General features: G+C 40.9%; 1 protein-coding gene across 1 annotated transcript in view; it reads right to left on the bottom strand.

The window, feature by feature from the left end:
* VPS13B (vacuolar protein sorting 13 homolog B) overlaps positions 1-24,610 on the bottom strand; it is a 610,900-nt gene that overhangs the window by 62,914 nt on the left and 523,376 nt on the right. The window contains exons 41-43 of the mRNA XM_081111114.1: positions 24,337-24,518; positions 22,747-23,096; positions 17,619-17,780 (exon numbers count right to left, since the gene is read on the bottom strand). Of these exons, the coding sequence (XP_080967240.1) occupies positions 17,619-17,780; positions 22,747-23,096; positions 24,337-24,518 (694 nt within the window). The remainder of the gene's footprint in view (positions 1-17,618; positions 17,781-22,746; positions 23,097-24,336; positions 24,519-24,610) is intronic.

Genomic DNA, 24,610 nt, shown 5'->3' with positions numbered 1-24,610 from the left:
TCCAGCATTTTTTAAATAATAAAAATGTGGCATTAACAGGAAATTGGTCAAATAAAATATAGTACAATCAATATCAACTCTCATTTACTGGACACATATTATGTGTCAAGCACAAGATGCTTTTAATATGCTGTCTTATTCATTCCTTAAAAAAATCTTCTAAGGTCGCCAAAACCGGTTTGGCTCAGTGGACAGAGCGTCGGCCTGTGGACTGAAAGGTCCCAGGTTCGATTCCGGTCAAGGGCATGTACCTGGGTTGCGGGCACATCCCCAGTAGGAGATGTGCAGGAGGCAGCTGATCGATGTTTCTCTCTCATCGATGTTTCTAACTCTCTATCCCTCTCCCTTCCTCTCTGTAAAAAATCAATAAAATATATTTAAAAAAAAATCTTATAAGGTAGATGCTTTTATTTAATTTTACGGATGAAAAAACACACTAAGAGACAGAAAGATTGAGTGACCTGCCCAGGGCCTCAGAGTTGGGGAGGGCAAGGTATAAGCTTTGAATGGAGGTGTGCTTACTCAGCCTCTCTTCCTAACCATACCTCTCCTGTGGAATCCTTTCAGGCCGCTGACAAAACTCAGAGCATAAAAAACATTACCAATGTCAATTAGCAATAGGTTAACTGGGAAAGAGCACGTTACAAAAGACTATGTGCAGTGGGCATCCCATTTTTGTAAAATGAACAAAAAGTATATATGCCCACTCTTAAGGGAGAAAATGGCTACAAGTATGCCGGAATGCTAACAGTGCTATCTTGTGTTGGGGTTATGTGTTTTAAATCTCTTTTTGTGTGTGTGCTTTTATGTATTTTCCAAATTCCAAACTAGAAATATGTCTTACTTTGCGATCAGATAAAATTAATGTTATTAAGATGAAAAATGCCTGGTAGGAAGCATTCGGAACCTGCATTTCCAGTAAGAAGGTACATTTGTATTTTAAAAACAGCTTCCTGCGTGAGCCACCCACACGCCAGCCACTGTCCTTTTTCCCTCTGCAGGGCGGGCATGTTACTGCTGGTGCCAGGCTCCCCTGCTCACCTCTGCAGCCTCCAAAGCTCCTCCCAGACTTGCTCTATTGCCACTGACTTGACTCCCGGAGCAGTTTCATGTAATTAGTTTGAGTTTTCCCCGTACGGGCAATAGTGTGTGTTTGTTTATCAATTTAGCAAACATTTTTAGGATCCACATCTATTAAATGTTTACCATTTGCCAACTGACAGTACCACACATGGTGAATATAGATGAGTGAGGCACATTACTTGTACTGTAAATTCTCACACTACAGTGAGAGAAACAGATATTTAACAAGAAAAAAGTTTATATTGCAAATTTTTATGAGAGGAAGGAAACAACTGTTGTGGGACTCGAGGTATACAGCTTGGGGAAGTGAAAAGATTGACCAGAGAGCGTATTTTACTTACCCAGAGAAACAACATGAAAAAAGACGCATCTGAAACAGAGTAAAAGATACACAGGGCTGTGATTTCTGATAAACAAAAGCAGGCAACAGCCGAACTTGGAGTGGTTCTTTTTGTACCCAATCCCTTACTGAAGTATTAAAGACACCGAAACGAAGTAAATGACAATTGCTGGGCTGTTTGAAATAATGCCATTCCGTATGTCCCCCACTATGGGACTATGTCTACCGGAAGCTGGCAGCTCTCTGGAAACAACAGATTCGAGCAGCACCCTGTTGCTTTTTATGAGTGTTTGCCACAAGATAAAGATAGAGAGTCAGGAAAAACAACAAAAACAGTATCTGCGAATGAAGAAATTGTAGTTGTTCAGGAATTTAAACAATTCAGGATATCAGAGAAGCATGAAAGAATGTGAAGAAGCTTTTACTGCTGTATAGTTGAAAAAAATTAGCAAATGCCAGCTAGAAAAGAGGAACTGACTTTATTATCTGCCCAGTGGCTGGAGACATAATAGATACCTCACTATTCCTCAGCTGATAACAAGGTCTAGCCCAGGGTTATCCACTTAATTCAATCCTATAATAAAAGGCTAATATGCAAATTGTTCCCTTGGGAGTTCGACTGACCGGGAGTTTGACTGCTCACTATGATGTGCACTGACCACCAGGGGGCAGCAAGGAACGAAGGAAGGCCCCGGCCAGCAGTCGTGAAGGACCCTACCTGTGCACCAATTTTGTGCACTGGGCCTTTAGTCATTAATAAACAACAGAAATAAAATGAAAAGGAGCCAGAGACCTATGAAAAAGTACTGCAAAGCAAAGGAGAACGAATGTCATCCTTAAAAAATGAGGTGAGGAAGAGACTAGTTATAGTAAGCACCCTGCCGCAGAATTCAGGGAAAAAAATACCAGGAATGTTTTGGGTATTCTCTAAAGTATGCAAAATTACATGATTTCTATAAAACTGTATGAAAATATTGAGGGGAAAAGAACAGTCTTATGTAAATGGAAAACAGCTTGAGGTTAAAAAAACTAAATGATATAAAAAGGAATTAGATAAGAAATAAAAGCAAGGAAATAAAAAATGCATTTGCAGAATAACAATCTACAATGATAGAAGTAGAGCAAGTTTTTTAAGAAAAAGACTTAAAGACCTTTATAATTATGCAGAGCAAAATGACAAATAGATGAAGAAATATGAGAGAAAATGTCATAGGTATGAACAAAAAACAATATACTCATAATTACTATAAAAAAGAAATAACGCTATTGATATCTTATATCTCTAAGTCTTCATAGCTTTAAAACCGTGCATTGTGTCACTTCACTATATAGTTTACAATAAATTATTTGAATTTATGTGGGCAAATAGAATGTCAAATGTCACACATTTCTAGCAAACATTAAGGCTCAATACATGTTTCAACATATCTATAACCAAATCATAATCTTTTTCGAAATAAAAAACACTAATTTTTCACCAATGACATATTTTTCACTGTTCAGGCATTAGTCTCTTCAGTCTCTGGCTGAGATGGACATACTTAGAGAAAAGTAAATTTAAAAAGAGGCAACAGTAGGGTGAATAGTAGTGACACTTGATTTATTCATTATCAATAAAACAATGGGGTGCTTAATGGGTATTCTTTATTAAAAATTATCTAAATTGAAACTATTTAAATTAGGAAAAAATAATTAAGATTACAAAAATTTTTGCAAAAAGATTTAATCAGCAAATTCATTTTTAAAATATAACTTTATGGAACCTATCGATTATGAAATCAGATATAACTGCATACAGTAAAAAAGTATAAAAAGATATATTTTAAAGAGGTCATTTCACATTACACATGTATTGTTTTCATGTTTCGAAAGGTTGTGAGCACCCCTATATTCAATGATACACAACTGAAAATATATGAATTGTGATGCCAATAGCTCCTTATATTCAGAATTGTGTGACAGTCTTTGAGATTATTCACCTTGACACTACCACAGAGGGCTGAAAAGTGAAAATTTAGAGAAATCTGATATGTGTATGTGTGTGTACAGAAAAGGATGGTGTGTCTGTAAAATAGAATAACATAATTCACACTTTCTTTAATAAATAAAAACTTTAATTGCTTAATTGAGCTGAACTATCAGCAGGAGATTTGGTACCACATAGACACACTTTCTTGACAGAAAGATAGTCAGTGGTCGTCAAGCCCTTGGCTGGAACCAACTCTTCAGTGGAAGAGATAAGAGTATGTCGGATGGAAATGATAAAGAATAATTTAGGTGAGCGGGGAAATGGAAGCCAATAAGATAAGCAACTGGAGATAGATACCCTTTGATCATCATTCAGATTTGGATGCATATTTGAGTTTCTGAGCCCAAGTGTCAGGTTTTGTTTGAAAACCAATTTTGACTAAATACAAATATAAACAATAGAGACACCCAGCCAAAGTGTAAAAAAAAAAAAACTTTCTTTGAAATATTTCTCAAATGTAACATTAGTCATTCAGCAAAATTTAGCTTAGTGTAAAGTAGAAGGCAGGCCAGCCAACATGTGTCCTAAGAAAAGATCAAGTAGTTTCGTGCAATCTTTATTTTTAGTCATCATGGCAATTTAGACAATTTTAATTGTTATCCCTAAATTTTAATTAGCAAAAAGCAGTCAACAGAGGGATATGAAAGAAATAGAAAAATTTTAGTTATTTATTTTCATTGAACTAAAATGCCTTGCCATACTAAGAAAACATTTGTATAAAGGTTAAATAAAGTATTTCGTGGCAACCGCTGCTTCTGAGAGCCTGTGTAACAAGAAACATGAGCCAGCCAACGTTATGCAAGTGGGTTTGCTTTCCCTGTAAGGGAATGTGGTATTGAAGACCTTGTCCTAACTCATTTTATCCCCAAGTGTAAGTCAAGCAAGTCAAACATGAACTAATGCCTGAAGGGAAGTCCTGGACTCCAAAAGTATGGATTATTTCACATTTATCTTAAAATCTGTTCTCAGAGTTCTTAAAATTCACTAACTTGGCAAGTCGGGAATTATCATGAGAAATGAAATAATTTCGTAACTATGAAGTCATCCAACATTCCATGCATCTGACACTCTTGGGCTTGGCCATGTCTTGGGCATTACTCTGACCTTTAGATAATAAGCTCTTCAATATCCTGGTCAGCATGGAAATAATTAAAACGTGCCCCGGAACAACAGGGATGCCATTGTCTTTAACGGAGTTAATGCTTTTGCTGCATGGACTTGTGGTAATAGGTGATGATGAAAGACAATCACAGTATGTACGCTGAAATCTTTATAACATTCTTGATCAGTATTTCCCATTACTTAAAAATGGCAAAATACCATGTTTTAATGGTCCAGCTGCATTCCCTTTCCCCAAGCACTCTGTATTAAAATTCACATTTAAAATTAGTTTCGTAAAGGAACTTTATGTTTAGACATCAAGAATTCACATTAGCAGAGCACTGGCTTGTGAAAAGCCTTTGAGTGTCTTGTAAAAAGCTTAAGGAATCTTCAGTATACTTTTCTCCAAAGCTATATTTCAGTATCTAGAATTTATTGCCAGTGGGGGACAGAGAGGCCATTAGCAGCACCAGCAGTCATTCCTCTGGGTGCTTCGCAGCTGAAATAATCCCCAGGCACTCCCTTTCATGCAAGCTTGTAGAAAACCCCAGAAACCAGCCTGTGATGGATAAAGTGCCCTAACACAATCCTATCTTTGCCATTTCTTGTGACAGACCTTACCAAGTTTTAACGAGGTCATATTGCAAACCATTTTCACAAAGAAACTTTGAAATATATAGAAAAAAAACAAAACCTCAATCCAAACTTCTGCCTCTCACTTAAAAAGAGTCAATATATTTCCCAACAGATAATGCAGAAATCACAAAGATGCTCTATCCACCAGCTACTTCATGACCCAAACTGTCAGGCCCATTCACTTCTCCTGGTAATTTCCCAAGGCCCTATAACCGTCCTCAGAGAAATGTATACTATAACATTCTTATAAAACTGGACCTTCTTATAAAACTAGAAATATTCTTTTTTTAAAAAAATTTTTTAAAAAAATATATTTTATTGATTTTTTTTAAAGAGAGGAAGGTGAGAGGGATAGAGAGCTAGAAACATCGATGAGAGAGAAACATCGATCAGCTGCCCCCTGCACACCCCCAACTGGGGATGTGCCCGCAACCAAAGTACATGCCCTTGACTGGAATCGAACCTGGGACCCTTCAGTCCGCAGGCCGACGCTCTATCCACTGAGCCGAACCGGTTCGGGCTAGAAATATTCTAAGAGAGAAAGGTGAAGGAACTGCGTCTACAGCCTTCCATTTGCTGTTTCATTACTGCTTAAAATGAAATAAAAATGCAGCTGATGGTCACTGGTCTCGGGTATTCAACTGGAGTCAGTGTTTACAGAATATTTTGGATTGCAATCCGTGCCAGATGGTCCCAGGCACTGCTTGCCTCACTGCGGACTTTAGCTATCTACTGTCAGCAACAATAAGCAGCTTGCGACTGCCACTGGGGAGGGAAGGCACACGATTTTCCTCCCCAAGTGGACCTGCGGAGAGCTGCCCACACAATAGCCAAGGTGACATTGCAGGTTTCTGGAAACCTACTTCCATGACAACAGATAGAGACAATATATGGCATATTTACCTTGATGTAGTTTTAAATTCGATAATATTTGGTAATTGTACAATGCATGTCCAGTGTATGATAAATAAGAAATTTTCACAGTTAAACCAAAGTGGGGAGTTAGACATGCATGTGGACCTGAGGATGGTCTTGCCTGAAGTGCACTGCTAATCCTCTCCTGTAGCGCTGTCCTTATGATCCCATAGGCCACTGGGAGGCCAAAGGGCTGAGGTGGGGAGACCACGAGTAACTCTTAAGAGTCCAGGGCACTGACAGTAAACTGAAGGACACATTTTGAGATCAGAGGACCTATTTTTGTGTGCCTATATAATATACACATCATCCAATATGATGCAAAGAATGTTGCTTATAATTTTCATACTAAGATAATTAAGCTTTTTTGTGTATGTTTGTGAGAAATGTCTGAAATGTTATGAGAAGTCTCAACACTTACATGTTCTGTGAAGATTTATTGAATGCCTATATGGGCAGGATACAGGACTAGATATTGTGGGAAATCACTCTTTTAAAGCCTCCTACTTTTTTTCCCCCCCCTTTTCCTTTCAGCAAAACACACACCAACCTCACGTTTGCACAAAGTATGAGGCTTTTGTGGGCGTTGCAAATGGCCACAGATTTCCTAAGCAGCTCTCACTAGAAGGTGAAACCTTGTCCTTTACCCTTTGGATCTGGCCTGATCTTGAGACTTGCTCTGCCTACCAGGATGTGGCAGAAGAAATACTGCATGACTCTGAGCTCAGGCTCAACAGGCTTGCAGTCTCTGCTCATGCTCCCATCTGGGCTGCCTGCTGACAAAGTCACGTGGAAGAGAACCAACAGCACCTGGGCCAATGGCCTGTCAACTACCAAAGACATAGGTGAGGCTGTGGGACCACCCAGCCCAGCTGGCCTACAGCTGGCCACAGCCTCATGACTGAGCCCAGCAGAAGAACCTCCTGATTGAGTGCTATAGATTTCTGACCAACAGACTCAAGAACTAATCATTTCTTTAAGCCACTAAGTTTTCAGGTGGTTTGTTTGGCTGCAGCAGATAAGTGGTACAAAATCCTCCCACCCGCAGTCAATCCTTCTACCTGTGATATGGACTCCTCCCTCTGCTTCTGTTCTAACACCTTATGACCTAACCTCAGGAGTCATTCATTATCATTTCTGTAATATCCTAGTGGTTACATGGACCAGCCCTATTCAGTGTGGAAGGGACTACACAAAGGCACAAATAACAGGGGCCAAGAGTCATTGGGGCGGTCAAGAAAGTGGGCTGCCATGAGGACTCATGGTAGAATGTAGGGTTTAATCCTTCTTCCTTTAGTCTGTGCATCATAGGCCTCTTCGCTGTTTATTTTTTCTTACATATGATCATGCCTAAGTCTCTTCCATTTAAAATCCTCACTTGACCCTGCAACTTTCTCTAGTTACTACCCAATCAAGATTAAAAAAGAATCATGTTCATTCTCTTCATTTCTTTACCTCCCATGCTTCTCTCAACCCACTGCAAACCGGCTTCTATCCCTATTTTGTCACTGAATACGCTCTCCTTGAGCCATCAGTGACATCCCAATTGCCAAATGCAATGGCCTCTTCAGTTCTTGTCTCACCGAGTCTCCTTATGGCATCTGACAACACTGACAATTCTACACCCCTAGATATTCTTCGGAGGTGTTTAGAACACCTTTATGGCCTAGTTTTCCTGATATGTCTTGGGTTTCCTCATACCTCTCATTCCTCCTCAGTGGACCTCATTCCTCAGCTTAAACCCTACATTCTACCATGAGTCCTCATGGCAGCCCACTTTCTTGACCGCCCCAATGACCCTTGGCCCCTGTTATTTGTGCCTTTGTGTAGTCCCTTCCACACTGAATAGGGCTGGTCCATGTAACCACTAGGATATTACAGAAATGACAATGAATGACTCCTGAGGTTAGGTCATAAAAGACACTGTGGCTTCTTATTCTATCTTGGTCCGGGAAAAGCCTCCTGCTACATCCTGGGAATCCTCAAGCAGCTCCATGCAGAGACCTGTGAGGCAAAGAGCTGAGGCCTCTGCCAAGAGCCATGTGATCGAGCCATTTTAGAAATGAGTCTTGCAGCCCAGCCCAGCCTTTAGATGTCGGCAGCTCCAGCTGATGTTTTGACTACCTCCTTATCAGGGCCTCTCAACTCCAGAGCCATTCAGTGAAACCACTCCCAAACTCCTGGCTAATGAAACTGAGAATAAACATTTGTTGTTTTATGTACTCAAGTTTTAGAGTAATTTGTTAAACAGCAGTATGTAACTAATAGAGATGTTGGTATCTGCAAGTGGGGTGCACTGTAACAAAAGCCTAAAATGTAGGAGGGCTTTGGAGCAGCAGGTGGGCAGAAACTGGAAGGACTTGGGGACTGTTAGTGTCTAAGGTGCTTCAAAGGTATTAATAGGAACTTGGTGGCCTTAGAGGAGGCTGCCAGTGAGGACTTTAGGAAAATGTTATGGGAAACTGGAGGACCAGGGATGCTTGTTATGTAGTGGCAGAGAGTTTAGCAATACTATCACATGCAAAGTAGAAAGTGTGCTTAATAAACCACGTGATCTAGCTAAGGAGATTTCCAGGCAGTGCCTAAATGCCTTCTGGTTTTTATCTGCTGCTTATATTAAAGTCCGAGAGGGGCGATATAATCTTAAAAGAGAACTATCAGATAATAAAGATTCAAGATTCGCTAATTTTCAAAATTCCCAGATTTCCAGATGGCAAGTGATGCTAAAATCAAGAAATGGCTTCCAGGCAAACATCATATCCAGGGCATGGTCTAGGAATGAAGCTAAGGAAGCGGCTGCAAGCCCTCTGTTAAAGGCCTCAGAAAGATCTAAATCTGTGTCTCAATGAGCTGTTTAAACCACAGGCTTCTAAGCCCCTCAGCAGTGTCTGCAGAATCACAAAGTGGTGAAGAAATAATCTTGAAGAGATAGATGGGTGTGATTTTCTCTAGGGTGGAGGTGGAGGCGGCCATTAAGGGGAAAATGGTGATGGGAAAACATAAAAAACTAAAGGCAAGTAATATGGCCCAGTCAGTAATACGTAAGATTCAGCATATTGCTGGTAATTAAGACCTAAGCAGAGAGAATATAAATAATGTTCATGAAGATTTTCAAGGCATAATTCTTCTTAGAGACAATGGAATATTAAAAAATACCCAATTATTCAAAAGAAGGAAGAGGAATGCAAAGGAACAAAGAAGGGATGGGACAAATAGAAAACATATCAATGGTGGACATCAACTAAAATATGAATATGTATTTTACAAAAATATAAATTTTTATCCTCTTTTAAGTCCTTTGTGCTATTGTTGTCATATATTTAACTTCTATGCAATTTATAAGACCCATAGTATTTTGTTATGTTTAATTTAAGCAGTTAATTACTTCAAAAATAATTAAGATAAAAGAAAGATTAATAAGAAACCCACAAAATTGTTTAAAGAATTATATTGGCAGAAACACTGCCAATTTAGATGGAAGAAACAAAGAGAGTACAAAATGTAAAGAGGTCTTTGAATCTTCAAAATTCTAGGAATAGAAAGCAGCCTGAGAAAACAATGACGTGTGGACACAGGATACTTTCCATGGAAAAGGATGGATGACTCAGAGGCTTGGGCCAAGGGTCTGAAGCCATGAGCCATAGACAATTATTCCCAAGCAGAAGTATGAATGATTCTAACCAAGAAACTTCCAACATTAATCTGGTTGGATTTCAGATCTACTTCTCCAGTTTCCTCCTTTTATGAATGGGAGTGTCTACAGTAGTTACCTGATGCCTGTGCCACCACTGTACACTGTTCTACAGCAAGAGATAACTAATAAAGTCCTCTTGGCACTCTCTCCTCAGCATTTTTCTCTCTATCCACTGCTATGTAGGCACTGATGATAGGCCAACTTTTTAACCTCTAGGCCATACTATTCTTTTGAGCTCCTGACCCTTAAGTTCAATGGCCACTTGGATATCTGGTAAGAAAGGGAAAAGGGAAAGGAACCTTTTGTTACAGAGAGCGGAGTTCTTTACTAGGCACTTAATGTTTCATGAGATATCACTTATTTTTGCAGAAGAGGAAGTTGAAGCTCCAAGGAATTAAGAAACTGCCCAATCTTACACAGCTAACTAGCCTTAGGGGTGGAACCCAGGTATATTCATATCGGGAGGCTCGACTCGGGAAGTATCCCCTTCCAGTGTCACTCAGGCTGGTGCAAAATTTATTGCCTTGCGGATATATGATTAGGGCCTCCTTCCCACAGTGTCCTGGGCACTTCCCACAGTGTCCTGCCCATGGCTCTCTGCATAGGCAGTCACAACAAGGCAGTCTGCTTCTGCAAGGCCAGCAAGAGCCTGTGTGTCTCCCTCGCCTCACAAAAGGGGCCAAATGCTCTTTTAGGACTTTTACCTCATTAAGTTAGGCCCACCCAGAATTATCTCTTGCTTTTTCCCCCTATGTTAGTGTTTTACTTCAATTCCCCATCATTTCTCTCTGTCTAGAACTACTGCAATAACATTCTGATACTGATCATGTCTATAATAATTTGTTTACTCTTCTGATTCCCTCATCCTATATAGTAAAAGGCTAATATGTGAATTGTCCCCTTGACCGGGTGTTTGACCAGGAATTTGACCAGGGAGCGGGGTCAGGCTGCCAACTACCCATGTCCTCTCCTCCTGGCCAGCCCCTCTCTCCATCGCCCCCCCCCCCCATTGGAGCGGGCCAGCCAGACCCCACCTGTGCACAAATTCGTGCACCAGGCCTCTAGCTAGACAATAAGTTTCTTAGAAGAAAATTACATATTTACAAATGAACAGGAGTGAGGGGAACTAAATAATAAGTGAGAGAGAAATAATGGCAAACAGGAGGGCTTGTGAGTAGACTGAGGAAGGCCTTTAGATGCCATGCAATTTGGAAATATTTAATAGATGGTCAGAGAGGCTGAGAAAAATTTTGGACAGAAAAGTGTAATAATCAAAACATTACTCAAGAAGTAATCTGCAGATAGACTGGCATGGGGGCAAAGCTGTAGCTAAAAGAATAATTGAGAAAAACTACTGTAATAGTTCAGATGAGGAGAAATAAAAAAACCTTAATTATTTAATTAATATATCATTACACTTGCCACCAACTTAGTCTGCATATAATTTTTTCCAGGATGCTTAAATTAACTTCTCTCCAATTTAATAATCTATACCCCTTGTTTAAAAAGTTGAGAAGTATATAAAAATGTAATAAAGTGAATGTAATAAAGTGAAAACTATCACCTTAGCCCACCATTCAGAGGCAACCACTGGTAAGAGTTTCACGCATCTCTTATTTTTCTTTGCCTTTGTTCCTATATTGTAAGGGCCATTCTGTAAATGCAGAACCTTTATTCTGCTTTTCTGACTGCTATAATATGGTAGCACTTCCCCTTTCAATGTAAAACTTTAGAGGTCCCATAATAGTTAATCTTATAGGTATGCCAGATTTTTAATTAACTTTCCTCAAAGTGAACATAATGGTTTTTAATTTTTTGATACTCTAAAAATTAGATTGTGATACACATTTTTATGTATAAACCTTTGCTTTAATTTGAATTATTTCCTGAGAGTAGGCTATGATGATTTTAATAGCTTTGACTCTTCTTACCAATTGCTTTGTAGAAAGGAAGCATTAATTACATTCACCTTCAATGTGTAAGAATGTCCTCTAAATAAACTGTAACATGCATGCCATGTACAATGTAACAGAAGAGGCAAACATCTGAAAAAATTTATCAATTTGAACAGTTTTGTCAACACAGTGTATTTCCTTCTCTAAGTCTGCTTTTAAATTTTCTAAATTGTGACGGTGGCAAGGAATGTCTTTCTCTAGATATATGAGTACTTGCACTTATTAAATGAATAAAGGAGAGTGGTAACTGAGTAAGAAATATAATCTAGTTAATGAAACTGCCAGTTAGGATTACCATAAAATAAGTAGATAATACTCAAAATCCATTATTTTCCCCTTTAGATAAGAGAAAAATGATCAGATTTCACTCTGAAATATTTTTACATGCAAAAAGAGAACTGGAGAACTTTTGATCTATACAGGCTAGAAAGAGTACAATAAAAATATTTTACTACTATGGGGTGAGTACAGGTTGATTATGTGTGGTATGTATAAACTATTACTTATTATTCCTTACTTTCTGAAACATTTTACCAAGTTTTCAAGTGACAGGAATACCATTTAGATCAGAGTAAAAATAATGTAATATCAAACTGCTAGTGTACTGAATTTTGTTAACTGGGAGGCCTTAAAGCAGGCTGGCAAGTTGTGGCATGTGGGCCACACTGGCGCAGCGTCTATTTTCATATAGCCTGTGAGCTAAGAATGGCTTTCACATTTTTAAATGGTTGAAAAAAATCAAAAGAACATTTCGTGATGTGTGAAAATTACTGAAACTCAAATTTTACCGTCTATAAATAAATTCTATTGGACCCAACCATGCTCATTCGTTCCGGCTGCTTTTGTGCAGAGCTGAGTAGCTGCCATGCAGACTGCGGCCCTGAAAGCCCACACAGGAGACAGCCTCTGACTTAATGTGTGCTTTCTATTTTCTTCACTAAATCTAATGCTTTAATGGGAACCTCTGCTGCTCTTCCAAACTAATTCTTACCTTGTTATATTTTGCATTTTTAAATATCTGCTATTTTCATGAGCTTATGAAACTTTCTAGGGCAGTGGTGGCGAACCTATGACACGCATGTCACCTCTGAACTCATTTTTTTGGTTGATTTTTCTTTGTTAGAAGAAAATATATAAATATATAAAATATATAAAATATCAAAAATATAAATCTTTGTTTTACTATGGTTGCAAAGATCAAAAAATTTCTATATGTGACACGGCACCAGAGTTAAGTTAGGGTTTTTCAAAATGCTGACACGCCAAGCTCAAAAGGTTTGCCATCACTGTTCTAGGGTATCCATTTTGAAGCAGCATTTTGTTATTTTCTTTAGATCTGTCTATAGCACATTTTCACCCTGCTTGGTGATTTGATTTTAACATGAAGTCACTGAGATTTGGAAATCTGCAATTCCAAAAACAATGTACAATTTATACGTTGTGCATGTTATAGGGGTAAAAGCAAATGTAGTTCCTTATGTATGAAGTAGAAGCATTCCTATTTCAAGCAGTTTAATTAGCCAACAGTGCTCTCTATTAACCAGTAAAGGACTTTAACTCAGAGGGAAGGCGGGGGTGGGTGGGAACTTGTATGTATATACGCATAACCCATGGACACAGATAATAATGTGTGAAGGGCTGAGGTGGGCTAGAAGGGGTCAATGGTTTACAATAAAGTTTTTTTTTTAAAAAAGGAACTAAACAAAAAAAAAGGACGTTAACTTAAACAGACTATACACAAATCCTCCCAGTTGATGGAAATGTCACTATATTTGGTTTGGTATATTAAACATCACTTCCCTTGCCTCTGAACTGCCCATACTCTGGGGAAGGACTCCATACACTCACACTCTGGTCCCTATGTGACCTCTACAGAATGTGAAGCACTTCTTTGAAGACCAATCCCTCGCCGGTTATTGTACCCATACAACCTGAAGTCTACTGGGCTGGGATATTTAGGGCCCTTTGTGGTGGCAAATATGGCTGTGCAGCTGAATAGATTCAATTATTCCCTAGGAAATAGTTTTGTTCTCCCTCTGATTGTTTAAGGTAGCAACTGTTGTGGGATAACCAGCATTTTAAGTGACTGCCTCAGAGCGTGTGCTGGAAACTCTAAGGAGAGTCTCTAGCTTTTCATTTCTAAAGGGTTTTTCAGCTTTGGATTTCCGTGTTTCTGCCCATCCTGCTGGGACTTACTGTTGTTAGCAACCTCCTGTGTGGTTCTACGGCATGTTGACCTCTTTGAAACCTTTCCAGGTGTCATTGCCACTCTCTTGATCCCTGCAATCCAAGCTGCATTGTTTGGTGGAGTTACGTTCTGTGAACTTTAGAAATCCTCCCTGCGACTATGAATTGACTAACACCCAAGGTAGCATAAGCAGCAGACACAAATGTTCCTGAAACCACGCCTGCTGGGCAATGCAGGATGTGACTTGGAGCCTGGAAAAGAGAACAGTTTGCTCACTTGCGAAGCTATGACTACCTCCAGGTGCAGTTTGAAGCTAAGTGGCTAGTTTTTCTTGATCCTCAGATGGAACCTCTCATTAGAACACAGCAGAATCTGTCACTGTGGATGGAAGGAATTCCATGAAGACCCCATGGGCCCAGTAAGACCTCTGGCTTCAGAGGATCCTAAAACACACTTCCTTCAGCATATGTGGCTGTGGGAGAGAGCCACTGTGGTTTACTGCTTGTTGTCATTTTTTTTTTTTTTTAAGAAATCTGATCTAAGTTTAGCCTAAGAGTATAATGAACACAGCTTATTCTAAAATTTGTGTCCAGAGGCTGCAGTTACAGATTTAAAAGAAAAAAAGTTTAATAGACACCTGTCTTACTTATGTCTCCAGTTTGTCATTAAAAATTATTTGTTTTTGGTAATACAGTTAAGGCTTTGTAAGGGTTCCTACTTGGACTAAGAACCCCATTAGTCTAGCTTTAAAAGTGGAGTATTAGACAGTGATTTCCAAGCCCTTCTTTTAAAGCCTCACAGCTTGGCTATCCTAACAGACAATTCATGCTGCCAAAACCTAGGAGAGTTTGACAACGTTTTGAAAATAACACTATACTGAGAATGAAAACATATGGGATGCCAACTCTACTACTGCTATCTTAGCTTAATATTTCTAGCTTTCTCCTTGCCTAAAAATATGCATAAGAAATGACACAAAGCACACAGGGATACTGTGAAAACAAAATTAGTGATAAATACAAAAAGACCTTGGAAACGTGCAAGAGCGTTAACGTAAAAGGTGTTGAGGCTGCGGTGGCCGTCCATTCTTTCCCGCTGGCCTCCTTCCACCCACCACTGTATGCCCATAACAGGAAGGGTGGCCACAGAACAGCCGGCTCATATACCACCGAGCCAGCTGTTCTCACCATCTCCCTCCCCATGTGGGCTCCTGTGTCTGGGGAACTCTGAGGGTCAACAGGCCATGGTGGTCCATGCATCTTAGGGGGCTGTGAGGGGCAGTAAGCCACCTCTGCTTCACTTCCTGAGGCCCACAGCTGTGTGTGAATGGGGGACGCGGCGACAGGTACAGTCAGTGTGACAGTGGGGAAGGGCATGTAGTGAGAACAGAGCCACCGTTGTCTGATAATTATTCACCTCACTGACTATAGATGAGAAGTTTCCTTACTGACCCTGGGGAACTGGAGGATGAAGCAAGGCTGTAAAAAGGTAAGATGCCTCGATGGGTCCATGACTCAGAAAAATACATTTTGAGAACAGACCCAGGACGGGACGCGCTTTGATTTGGTTGCTGTGCCCAGACCCTGACCCCCTCAGGAACGCTGACCATTCTTGGGTCCCAGGAAGGACCGAGCTGGCTGTAACATCACAGAAGACTAGCCACCTTGTTATCGGACTCTGAGCTCCTGAAGGCCGGACTGCAGACTCTATCCTCCCCTTTCCCTGTTACACTTGCAGCTCCCAGCTGCATGTAGCTATCTTCTCCCTCGTGTGTGTATATAACCAGCCAACTGGCGGGGTGGGGGTGGGGGTGGGATGCAGAGCAGATTTTCGTGGATGACCTGCTGCTCTCCCATACCGGTGGCATTACTGGAATAAACGCTCATATACGATTCAACCCCGTCTCTGCTGAACTGGTTCAAGTAGTGACAGGCAGCCCGGACCCCTTGGTTGCCGTTTACAAGTGGACGATAGCCCACGCGCAGCTTCTCAGAGGCCTGCTTCCTGCCACTGCTAATTCGCTGTTGCGAATGCAATCACCATGGAAACCTTTCAGAACTCTAAAAGGCGACAACAAGTGTCAACCCAGGTTGTCTGGGTGGCTGGAATCAGAGGTGGTCATTTTTTTATTTGGTCTATATATCTGTATGTTCTCACTTTTGCAATGAATAAGAAACAAAATAAAAAGGAACTTAATTTTAAAACAAATAAACAAAACACCCTTTAACTATATTATAAGAGGCAAATAACCAAACGACCTAAAAACTCTCTAACACGGAAACTCCTCAAGAGGAAAATTTGAAAATAAGGGCATGCCATTCACTCTAAAATTATGAGTGCAATATTATATCATTTGAAAAATATTTGTCAGAACTTTTTACTAAAAAGGATTTTTGTAGTTTTAATGTCCTGTCAAATGAACTAGAATTGGATAAACAATATACTTAAATAAGAATTGTACTGTATCTACATTTCCAAATTTTATAGTAAGAGTGTGGCAATTCATGAAACAGCAAGGAAGAAATCAGAATCTAGCTACTGGGGCGGGGGGAGAGCAAGCGGCAGCCCGAGGGCACAGCATGTCCTGAAGCCGGTCTATGGAAGCGGGTCCCAGATGGGAAAACTTGTTCTCTAATTTAATGACTTTCTTTTAATCACAAGCAGACAGTTTCCTTATTACCCCGAGTGTTAGAAATACGTTATTCCTGAGAGCACTTCCTAGGGTTTCTTTGACTCATTTAAGACCACATCTTTGTGTTTAATTCACCCTCATATTATCCCTCCGGGGCACATCCCTCTAATTATTCCCATCGAATGTGACAGGAAAATGGAATTACACTACTTGGAAAACAGACATCCTTTGGTATGTCTCTCCTCAGTGCTCCCTTGGGCATATTCTGTTGTCCTGCTCACTTCATTACAGACCGGGAGCTGTCCCTCAGAAGGCGAGGATTACCTTTGAACTCCCAGTGCCTGGCACATGCTTGGCACACAATAACAATCTGAATAAATAGCCCGGCCGGCATGGCTCGGTGGTTGAGCATCGACCTATGACCCAGGAGGTCACGGTTCGATTCCCAGTCAAGGCACATGCCCGGGTTACAGACTCTATCCCCAGTAGGGGGCGTGCAGGAGGCAGCCAATCAATGATACTCTCTCATCATTGATGTTTCTCTCTCTCGCTCCCTCTCTCTCTCTAATCAATAAAAATATATTTTAAAACATCTGAATAAACAAATGAATAATAATAATACCCAATGCATAATGCTTACAGTTTATCAAACACTGTTTGGTGTCTTGTACGTATTTATTATTTAGTCCTCACCATCCCATGAAACAGTTACTGATATTATCCCCGTGTTACATGTGAGAAAGCTGATGTGTGGGAAGTAAAGCAAGGTCACGCCGGCCAGGATCTGCACCTACGTCTAGATTCAGTCTCGTGGCCACCGCGCTGTTCCACCGCCCGTGCTCCCGGGAGAGCGTCCTCTCCAAGGGACGCTGGGAACACCGTGCTCCCACCTCTCAACGTTTCTGGGTTCCTGTCAGGTGTGGCTGACGTGGGTCCTTGGGAGACCCACCCAAAAGGAGAAATAGCTGGACACAGGCACACAACTGCAGAACAAGTGAACTGCCGGCCTTAACGATCGCTGTGCTGTGAGCTGCTTCTCGCATACCTGTGGGGATCTGTGCGAGCGCCAGCTGTACTGGTGACGGTGGAGGCTCGCCAGCAGGACGTTCTCATCAGTGTCCACCTGGCCAAACCGCAGCGTCTCCTGGGTGTCGTTACAGATCACAAAATGGCTGAAGACCAGCTCCTCCACCTCAGGGCATTGGTTCTGAAAGAAAAGGAATAGGAAAGCCAACGTGCATCAGATTAATTGCAAGATGTTTGGCAGCTGTCTGCCCAGTGGCGATTGTTACAACGCAGGAACGCTCAAGGATCTGCTGTCATTAGCTCGTGTATACAAAGGATTCTATACTTCCAGGACAAGCACCAAAAATACCTTAAAGAGATCTTACATGGTCCAAAAATATGTTTTGACTTACACTGCTGCAAAATAAATCATAGACACAGAAGAGTAAAAGAACAATGAGATCCCTCAAACTTTTAACATTTTAAAATGAATTAACATCCTACAGAGAACGCTGGGCTGGGTAGTGCACGTGTTTGAGCAGAGTGCTGGCGGCTAGAATTACCGTGTTCCTGGCCTTCTCAACTCGGCAATCAAGACCAATTACAAAGCCACAGTTTGTACCCTACAGAAAGTAAGGATCTTTTAGGTAATACGTCCCCAGATCCCTTAAGGGGGAGGGAGGTGGGGAGAGAGAGAGAGAGTGTGTGTGTGTGTGTGTGTGTGTGTAAATGTGCTCAGGGAGAGATGCAAATAAAACCACAAGTTTCCCTCTATTGTTAAGAGGCTGCACACACAAAACAGACCTGCTCCAGAGTCGGGTAAGCCAAGTGCAGTTTTCAAGAGAAGTATGTTAGCTAAAAAACAGGTGTTGCTGTCTGTTGCAGCTGATAGTCTTCAATCAGCGAGTGTCTACCATGAACCTGTGAAGGCTCAGCAAATCAGTAATGGGCTCCTGTGTTTAGGCCTCCTTTTCAACTTAGTGGTGTCTCCCCTGGTTGCTGTTATATTAAAACACTGGCAAAGTGATAGAGAATTTCTGTTCTTACTCTGGTTAGGTTATGGCTTAATAAACAATAAGTATGCTTTGGGTAAATGAAAAGAAAAGCTAAATAAATGATGCTTGAGAATGCAAGAAAAAAAAGTATAAACCAGCCCATCAATTTGCAGACAATGGGAGGTAACAAGCTTCTCTGTTGGCCTGTTTCCTGGCTGTGGATGTAAATGACGCCACAATGCCACACGCAGTCATTTGCCGTTTTACTGAATCCTCACGAGCACAGGGAGTTACGCGATGGTGAGGCCTTAAGCCAAGTGGATGGATGAACCCACCTGAATCCAGCCCAGACCAGGACCTGACCTAGAACTCACCCAGAGCAGTTCCTGGGAGGAGGAATCCTCGTCACCCGCCAGTCCCCAGATGGGGGCAGTGCTCTGTGGCTGCAGCTGGTGAAGAGGCTCTGAGGTAGCTCCTTCCAGACATCCCTGAGGACTCCCAAGCCCTCGCTCTATCACCCAGCCATTCCCACCAAACCTCTCTGCTCCTGGAGCGCCACCTTGCTGGACAGCCACACTAACCACGGAAACAGTCTCTGTTCAGTATCAAAGGGATGATAACAGCAGTTATCTGCTGTCTCCCATAACGCTCTCGGCTGCGGCTTTTAACCCCAAGCTGCGACTTCATGGCCTGCCAGCAGGTTCCAGACGTCCTGGCCCTGCCACATCCGACCTCCTCTCCACTTGCTCACGACAGCCCAGCAACAGCCCAGCTCCGACAGCCCCTCTCAGGTCCTCCCACATGATCCTGACCATGCTCAGCTCACCCAACACATCGCTCTCCTGCCTCAGTGCCTGTCCCCTGCCTCCACCTCCTTCCTCCTGGCTCAACAAGCTCTTTCCACTCAGCCTTCAGGCTCCTGTGTCCAGGCTCTGTCCTCGGAGCAGCCTTTGAGCCCTCCCCAGGGCCCTGTTTTATGCTCGCGTCTTACTCCATCTTTGCAGAATTACCCCTCTGGGACTAAGGAATTGTTTGTGTGACCGTGGGTTCAATATTGTCTCCATCACTGGACTCCATGCTTCATAAGGGCAGGAATCAGTCTGTGCTAGTTATAACTTTATCTCTAGTTCTCAGCATAATGCCTGACACATAAAATACTCAATAAAAACTTATGAAACAAATATAGAAGTTCAATTTTTAAAAGTATGAATTGTAATAAATGCTCACAATAGGAAAGTTAGAAAATACAGAAAGTCTGGATTGTTTTAAAGTCTCTAACTGCGATTAACATTTCGATGAATTTTCTTCCAGCAGTTTTCCTCTTCTGAGTGTCCCGCCTGTTCCTGTTCGAGTCCATCCTATCCAATCCTCTCTTCTGCACCTTAAATAAGGTTCGTAATCAAACGGAGTCCCATGTATAATTGGTCCTAATGGTTTTTCCATTTAGCATTATGTAAGCAACACAAGCTGCTCTCCTTGTAAACAGTTTTCCTCTCCTTTAGGCCCAAGAGCACAAACATGAAGACAGGATATGAGCCAAACTCCCACCTAGATAGACATCCCAAGGTTGGAATTCAGTTTTCATAATGAACTGGGATCTCTGCGCCGGTGACACAGAGGTTAAGTTACCAGATGGGGCTTGAGTAGAAAAAAATCATATTACTTTCCTCATCTCTGAAAACTGACCTTTCATAAATGATGAGAGTTTTAGGAAAAAATGTAAATGAAAGAACACAAGGGGGTTGTTTACATTTTTCTAAAGAATACTCACAGTCCTCAGGGAGCTGTTTCCCTACTGCTCCTTCAGCGTGGGGCTCGTTATAACTGCAACACGCTTAGGCATTTCTTGGACTGTTTTAAATTCTGGTATAAAAAGATCATACACATTTCATATGACTTCCAGAGGCTAACCCTCAGAATGTTCACTCAGATGTGTAATTAAAAGGTGGCTTATTTACATTTAAGGTTTGCGTTGGAGTGTTGTGTAGGCATTTGTAGTTAAACAGAGATATCGTTTTGGTGTAAGATAAGACACATGAGTATAAGCCTGATTTTTAAATAAAAATCCCCTTTAAATGCTATTTTGTTCAAATGTGGGAATGTGACATAAAAATAAAAAGCAAACTTGAAATGTCATTTTGGGTCCTTAAGCTGGTTTCACAAGACATTATTTACCAAAAAAACCCCCCAAAAACCCAACAACAAAAAACAAAAACCAACAAAAAACTACCACCAGAGAAATCAGACACTAATGAAGGCTTCTGTTAATCTTGAACTTGTGACCTAAAGGTGAAAGGCCAAATTGTTTCATGCTTCATCTGTCTGGTCCATCTACACTGGATACAAATGACTTGTCTCAGAGATGAATCTGATAAAAAGTATGTGGAGAACTCAACATATCCTGCTTATTAAATTCATATTTCTCATGGGCAACTATTACACTGTATAGATCACTATACACACAATAAAATCCAAGTTGGGAAACTAAGTTTCCCCTCTAAAGGGGATAAGCCACATTCTGAATATTTTAGAAACAATGAACTTAATAACCCTTTATAAGCCCATTTCAATGTCACATGTCCTATAATTTTGAAGTTGTGCATTTCTGTATTTACTTTAGAATACACAGGGTTAGATGCCTACCACATTAAAACTTGGTGGCAAGTACCCTTGACACGGGAGGAAACAAGAAAATTACAGCAACAATTACAGAAGTATATCCGCTTGTGGCTCATGTTAACATTGCCAAATCCCTGTGTAAATCAGAACCAACTATTCATAGAATGTACCTGTCAGCAATATGCTACGTGACATATGGCTCTACTTAATCAAATATACAATTCCATTAAAAAAAAAAAAACCCCTCAGAATATTCCTTCAAGGCACTGGGCTAGCCAGTCATTCACACTCTGATGTGGTTTAAAACATTTAAATATTTATGCACTGTGTTATTTATATGTATGCCTGTGTCTAAGAGAACATTTTCACCCTGAGAGGGAACTGGGATTTCTGGAGGCCATTTTGCAGTAGTTGCTACACACGAGTCCCCTTATAATGGCCCCGATACCAAGACAAAAATATCCTACGTTTAAGTCCTCTATCAATGACTCTTTTATGTTTTCTAGGTTTGTTTTTTATTAAATGCATTGTTCAAAATATGACAAAAAACAGAAATTGGAGCCATGAAAGTTTTTTTCACATCGCTATTTGAACCAGCTGCAAAGATTTAGATCACACTAGCTCTTATTTTACGCATGTCCTTTGCAACAAGAAAACCATGGAATGCCCTTAAAAAGGAATTTTAAAATATAAAACAGATGTGTTATCTTCCTTCCCTTTGCTATTGTAGTGCCATGTTAGGTAATTAATTCCTTAGTCTTGTATAGGTCTTTGTGCACATAAAGGAAAGTTTATTCCCATGAGATTCTGATGCCCGAGGACTCAAGCCCCTCCCCCTGCACTGTGCCTGTACCCATGTGAGGTCAGCGTGGGATGGAGGACCATTTCTCTTGGGGAGCCGGCTCCACACAACTGCACGTAACATACACAAAAGGTGGGAAGTGCCTCAGCTTACGCAGCAACACGAACTTTATGGAAATACAATATTAGACTGACTATCAGAAAGAGAAGAGGAAGTGATTTGTTCTTAAATCACTGAGTATATTATCGTCCAAACATTCCAATAAAAATCCATTATGAAGTGCTTTAATGACTCAAAATGGCAGACTGTCATAGGAGAAAGACTACGCCCACCCCGTGCTCACACGTTTCCTCTGCGAAAAGATGGAAGGCTTATTATCAGAGAGGCGCGCCCACAGGTCCTTCAGTCTGCAATGGGCGCTTAGACAACTTGATACATAGCTGAGCTGAAGCTTTGGCAAACTAGAGCCATAAAACTTGAAAACTATTTCTGGGAATATGTTACTTTCCACACAGATGTGGTACATTAGTCACAAACATGTGGGCATGTTCTCCTATGCATCTGTAGAGAACCCATATCCTCCAAAGCCTTTATTCATTACTTAGCCCAAACAGAGAAGGTCCCAAATATGATGGTGCCCATCAAACTCTTCGTTCTCACACTGGAGTTTTATGCTTATCACTAGAAGTGATAACAGAGTGCCTCATCAAAGCTCACACGTGGACGAACTGTAATGGTCTCGGTGCACGTACCTGTTGCCAAGCCTGCACTGCAGTGTTTAGGGAGTGAACCGCGTGCTGCCCGAAGTTTACAAACACAGAATCGACGATGACGGTGCAGTCGAGCCGCTTTTCTGCTGCATCGCTGGAAACGGCCATCTGTCCAGAGACGCTGAAGGGTTTCACCAGGCTCTGCATCGTCACGTTCCTGCACTCCAGAAGCTTGCAGTCTGCGTGGGCTGAGAACTGGATCTCCTGACAGACGGAACTGTTGCTCCACTGTCGGAGATACAGGTGTGGATCTCGGAAGGAAATGATCATGTACTCCAGCTCAGGTGGCACATTTTTATCCGAAACAAATGGCTGTAGGTAGGGCGGTGGAGCTGTTGGAAAACAAGGAAAAGAGCAATTGAGATGAGCCTGTGCTTTATGGAAATAAAGAGATGACGTTTAAATTATTTGGTTTTTGGTTATTGAATTCAACACTGCATGTTTAATAAATTTAAACGTTCTCCTGAAGATAATGCAATATCTGAAATGCCATTTGATATTTGCAAGCAAAACTGGTTTGTTCAACCAACAAGGCCTCTTAAATACATATTGTCTCCAAAGGTTACAGTCAGTTTCACAGGCAAACTTTGATCACAGAGACAAGAAAGAAAATGAAGAGGAGGTAAATATTTGAGGAGAGTTTCTTGGAAGCGTCTGTATCTACCCACCAAATCTCAAAAGCAAAGTCATGACTCAGAGAGTTAGACAAATCAGGTTGAACTCCATTTTTGCTGAAAAGGCAAGATGTTTAACAGCAGCTGTGTTTAGTTTTAATCTGATTTTTCCCCTTTTTTCCATTACATGTAGGTTGAAAACCTAATTCCTGAATAAAATGTATTGGCTAGAAAAGGTCTGGTAAAGGCTTTGAGGAATAATACATGTAATATTAGCAAATCTACCAAAGGCCACTTTGGGGCTGTGGGGAAATTTAATCTTTGACTGTGCAAGCTTCTAAAAGTGCTACTCCTTCAAATTATTGGAGAAATCGCCAATCTTTTATAGAATGTAGTCATGCTTTTAAATTAAGGTGATATCAAGCATTTTTGGAGTCTATCTGCCATTAATGTAATGGGTCAGGATATAGAACAAAAACATGTATTTCTTTCAAAAAGATATAATTGGAATAATAGCAAAACCTGCAATTTTAGTAACTTGCTTGAAAATTCCTATTGAAAACATGCAAAATCATGTCAGTTCAATACAATTAGTAACCTATATAATAGGTCCATAAGACAGCTCAAAAGTAAGAGGCACACCTGTTATATGAAGTTAACTTCAGAATAACGTTGCCAGAGCTCACTGTTAGGGGAAAAGAGGCCGCTTCTAACGCCTTTCACCAGTGTGTGGGCGGTGGTCGGCAGAGAGGACCTCTGGGTGGGGAAGTGATTAGCAATCACAGCACTTTGTAACATCACTAACACTCTAGTGCACAGAATGGAAACACCTCCCAAACTTTTTATTTCCTCAAAAGAAATTATCTGGGTAAAAACAGATGAATTGTGTCTTGAGAACCCACAAGACAAAACAATGAGTATTAAGTGGATGTTATTCTGATGCTAAAATGAAGAGTACCTGTGCCTAGTTGATCCAAGTGATGACAAAGATGGAACTCCAGGTGAGCAAACTGGAGGGAAATGCAAAGAGATGGGACAAACCACGGGGTGAAGCAGGAGTCCACCCGGGTGCAGGCAGCCAGGGCTGTTGGTGTTACAAGCTGGTCACAAGTGCTTTGAGAACCAGATTCACTTGCAGAGCTATGGGAAAGAAGAGAAAAAAGAAGTTCAATAACCTAAATTTCCCAATATCATGTAAGTGAAATGTCTTTCGATAGGGTTCTTAAAGCTAG

Source organism: Myotis nattereri (assembly GCF_964212035.1).
Source record: "Myotis nattereri genome assembly, chromosome: 17".
Classification (NCBI taxonomy): domain Eukaryota; kingdom Metazoa; phylum Chordata; class Mammalia; order Chiroptera; family Vespertilionidae; genus Myotis; species Myotis nattereri.
Note: the sequence above shows the minus strand (reverse complement) of the source record. Positions and strands in the feature narration are given on the sequence as shown.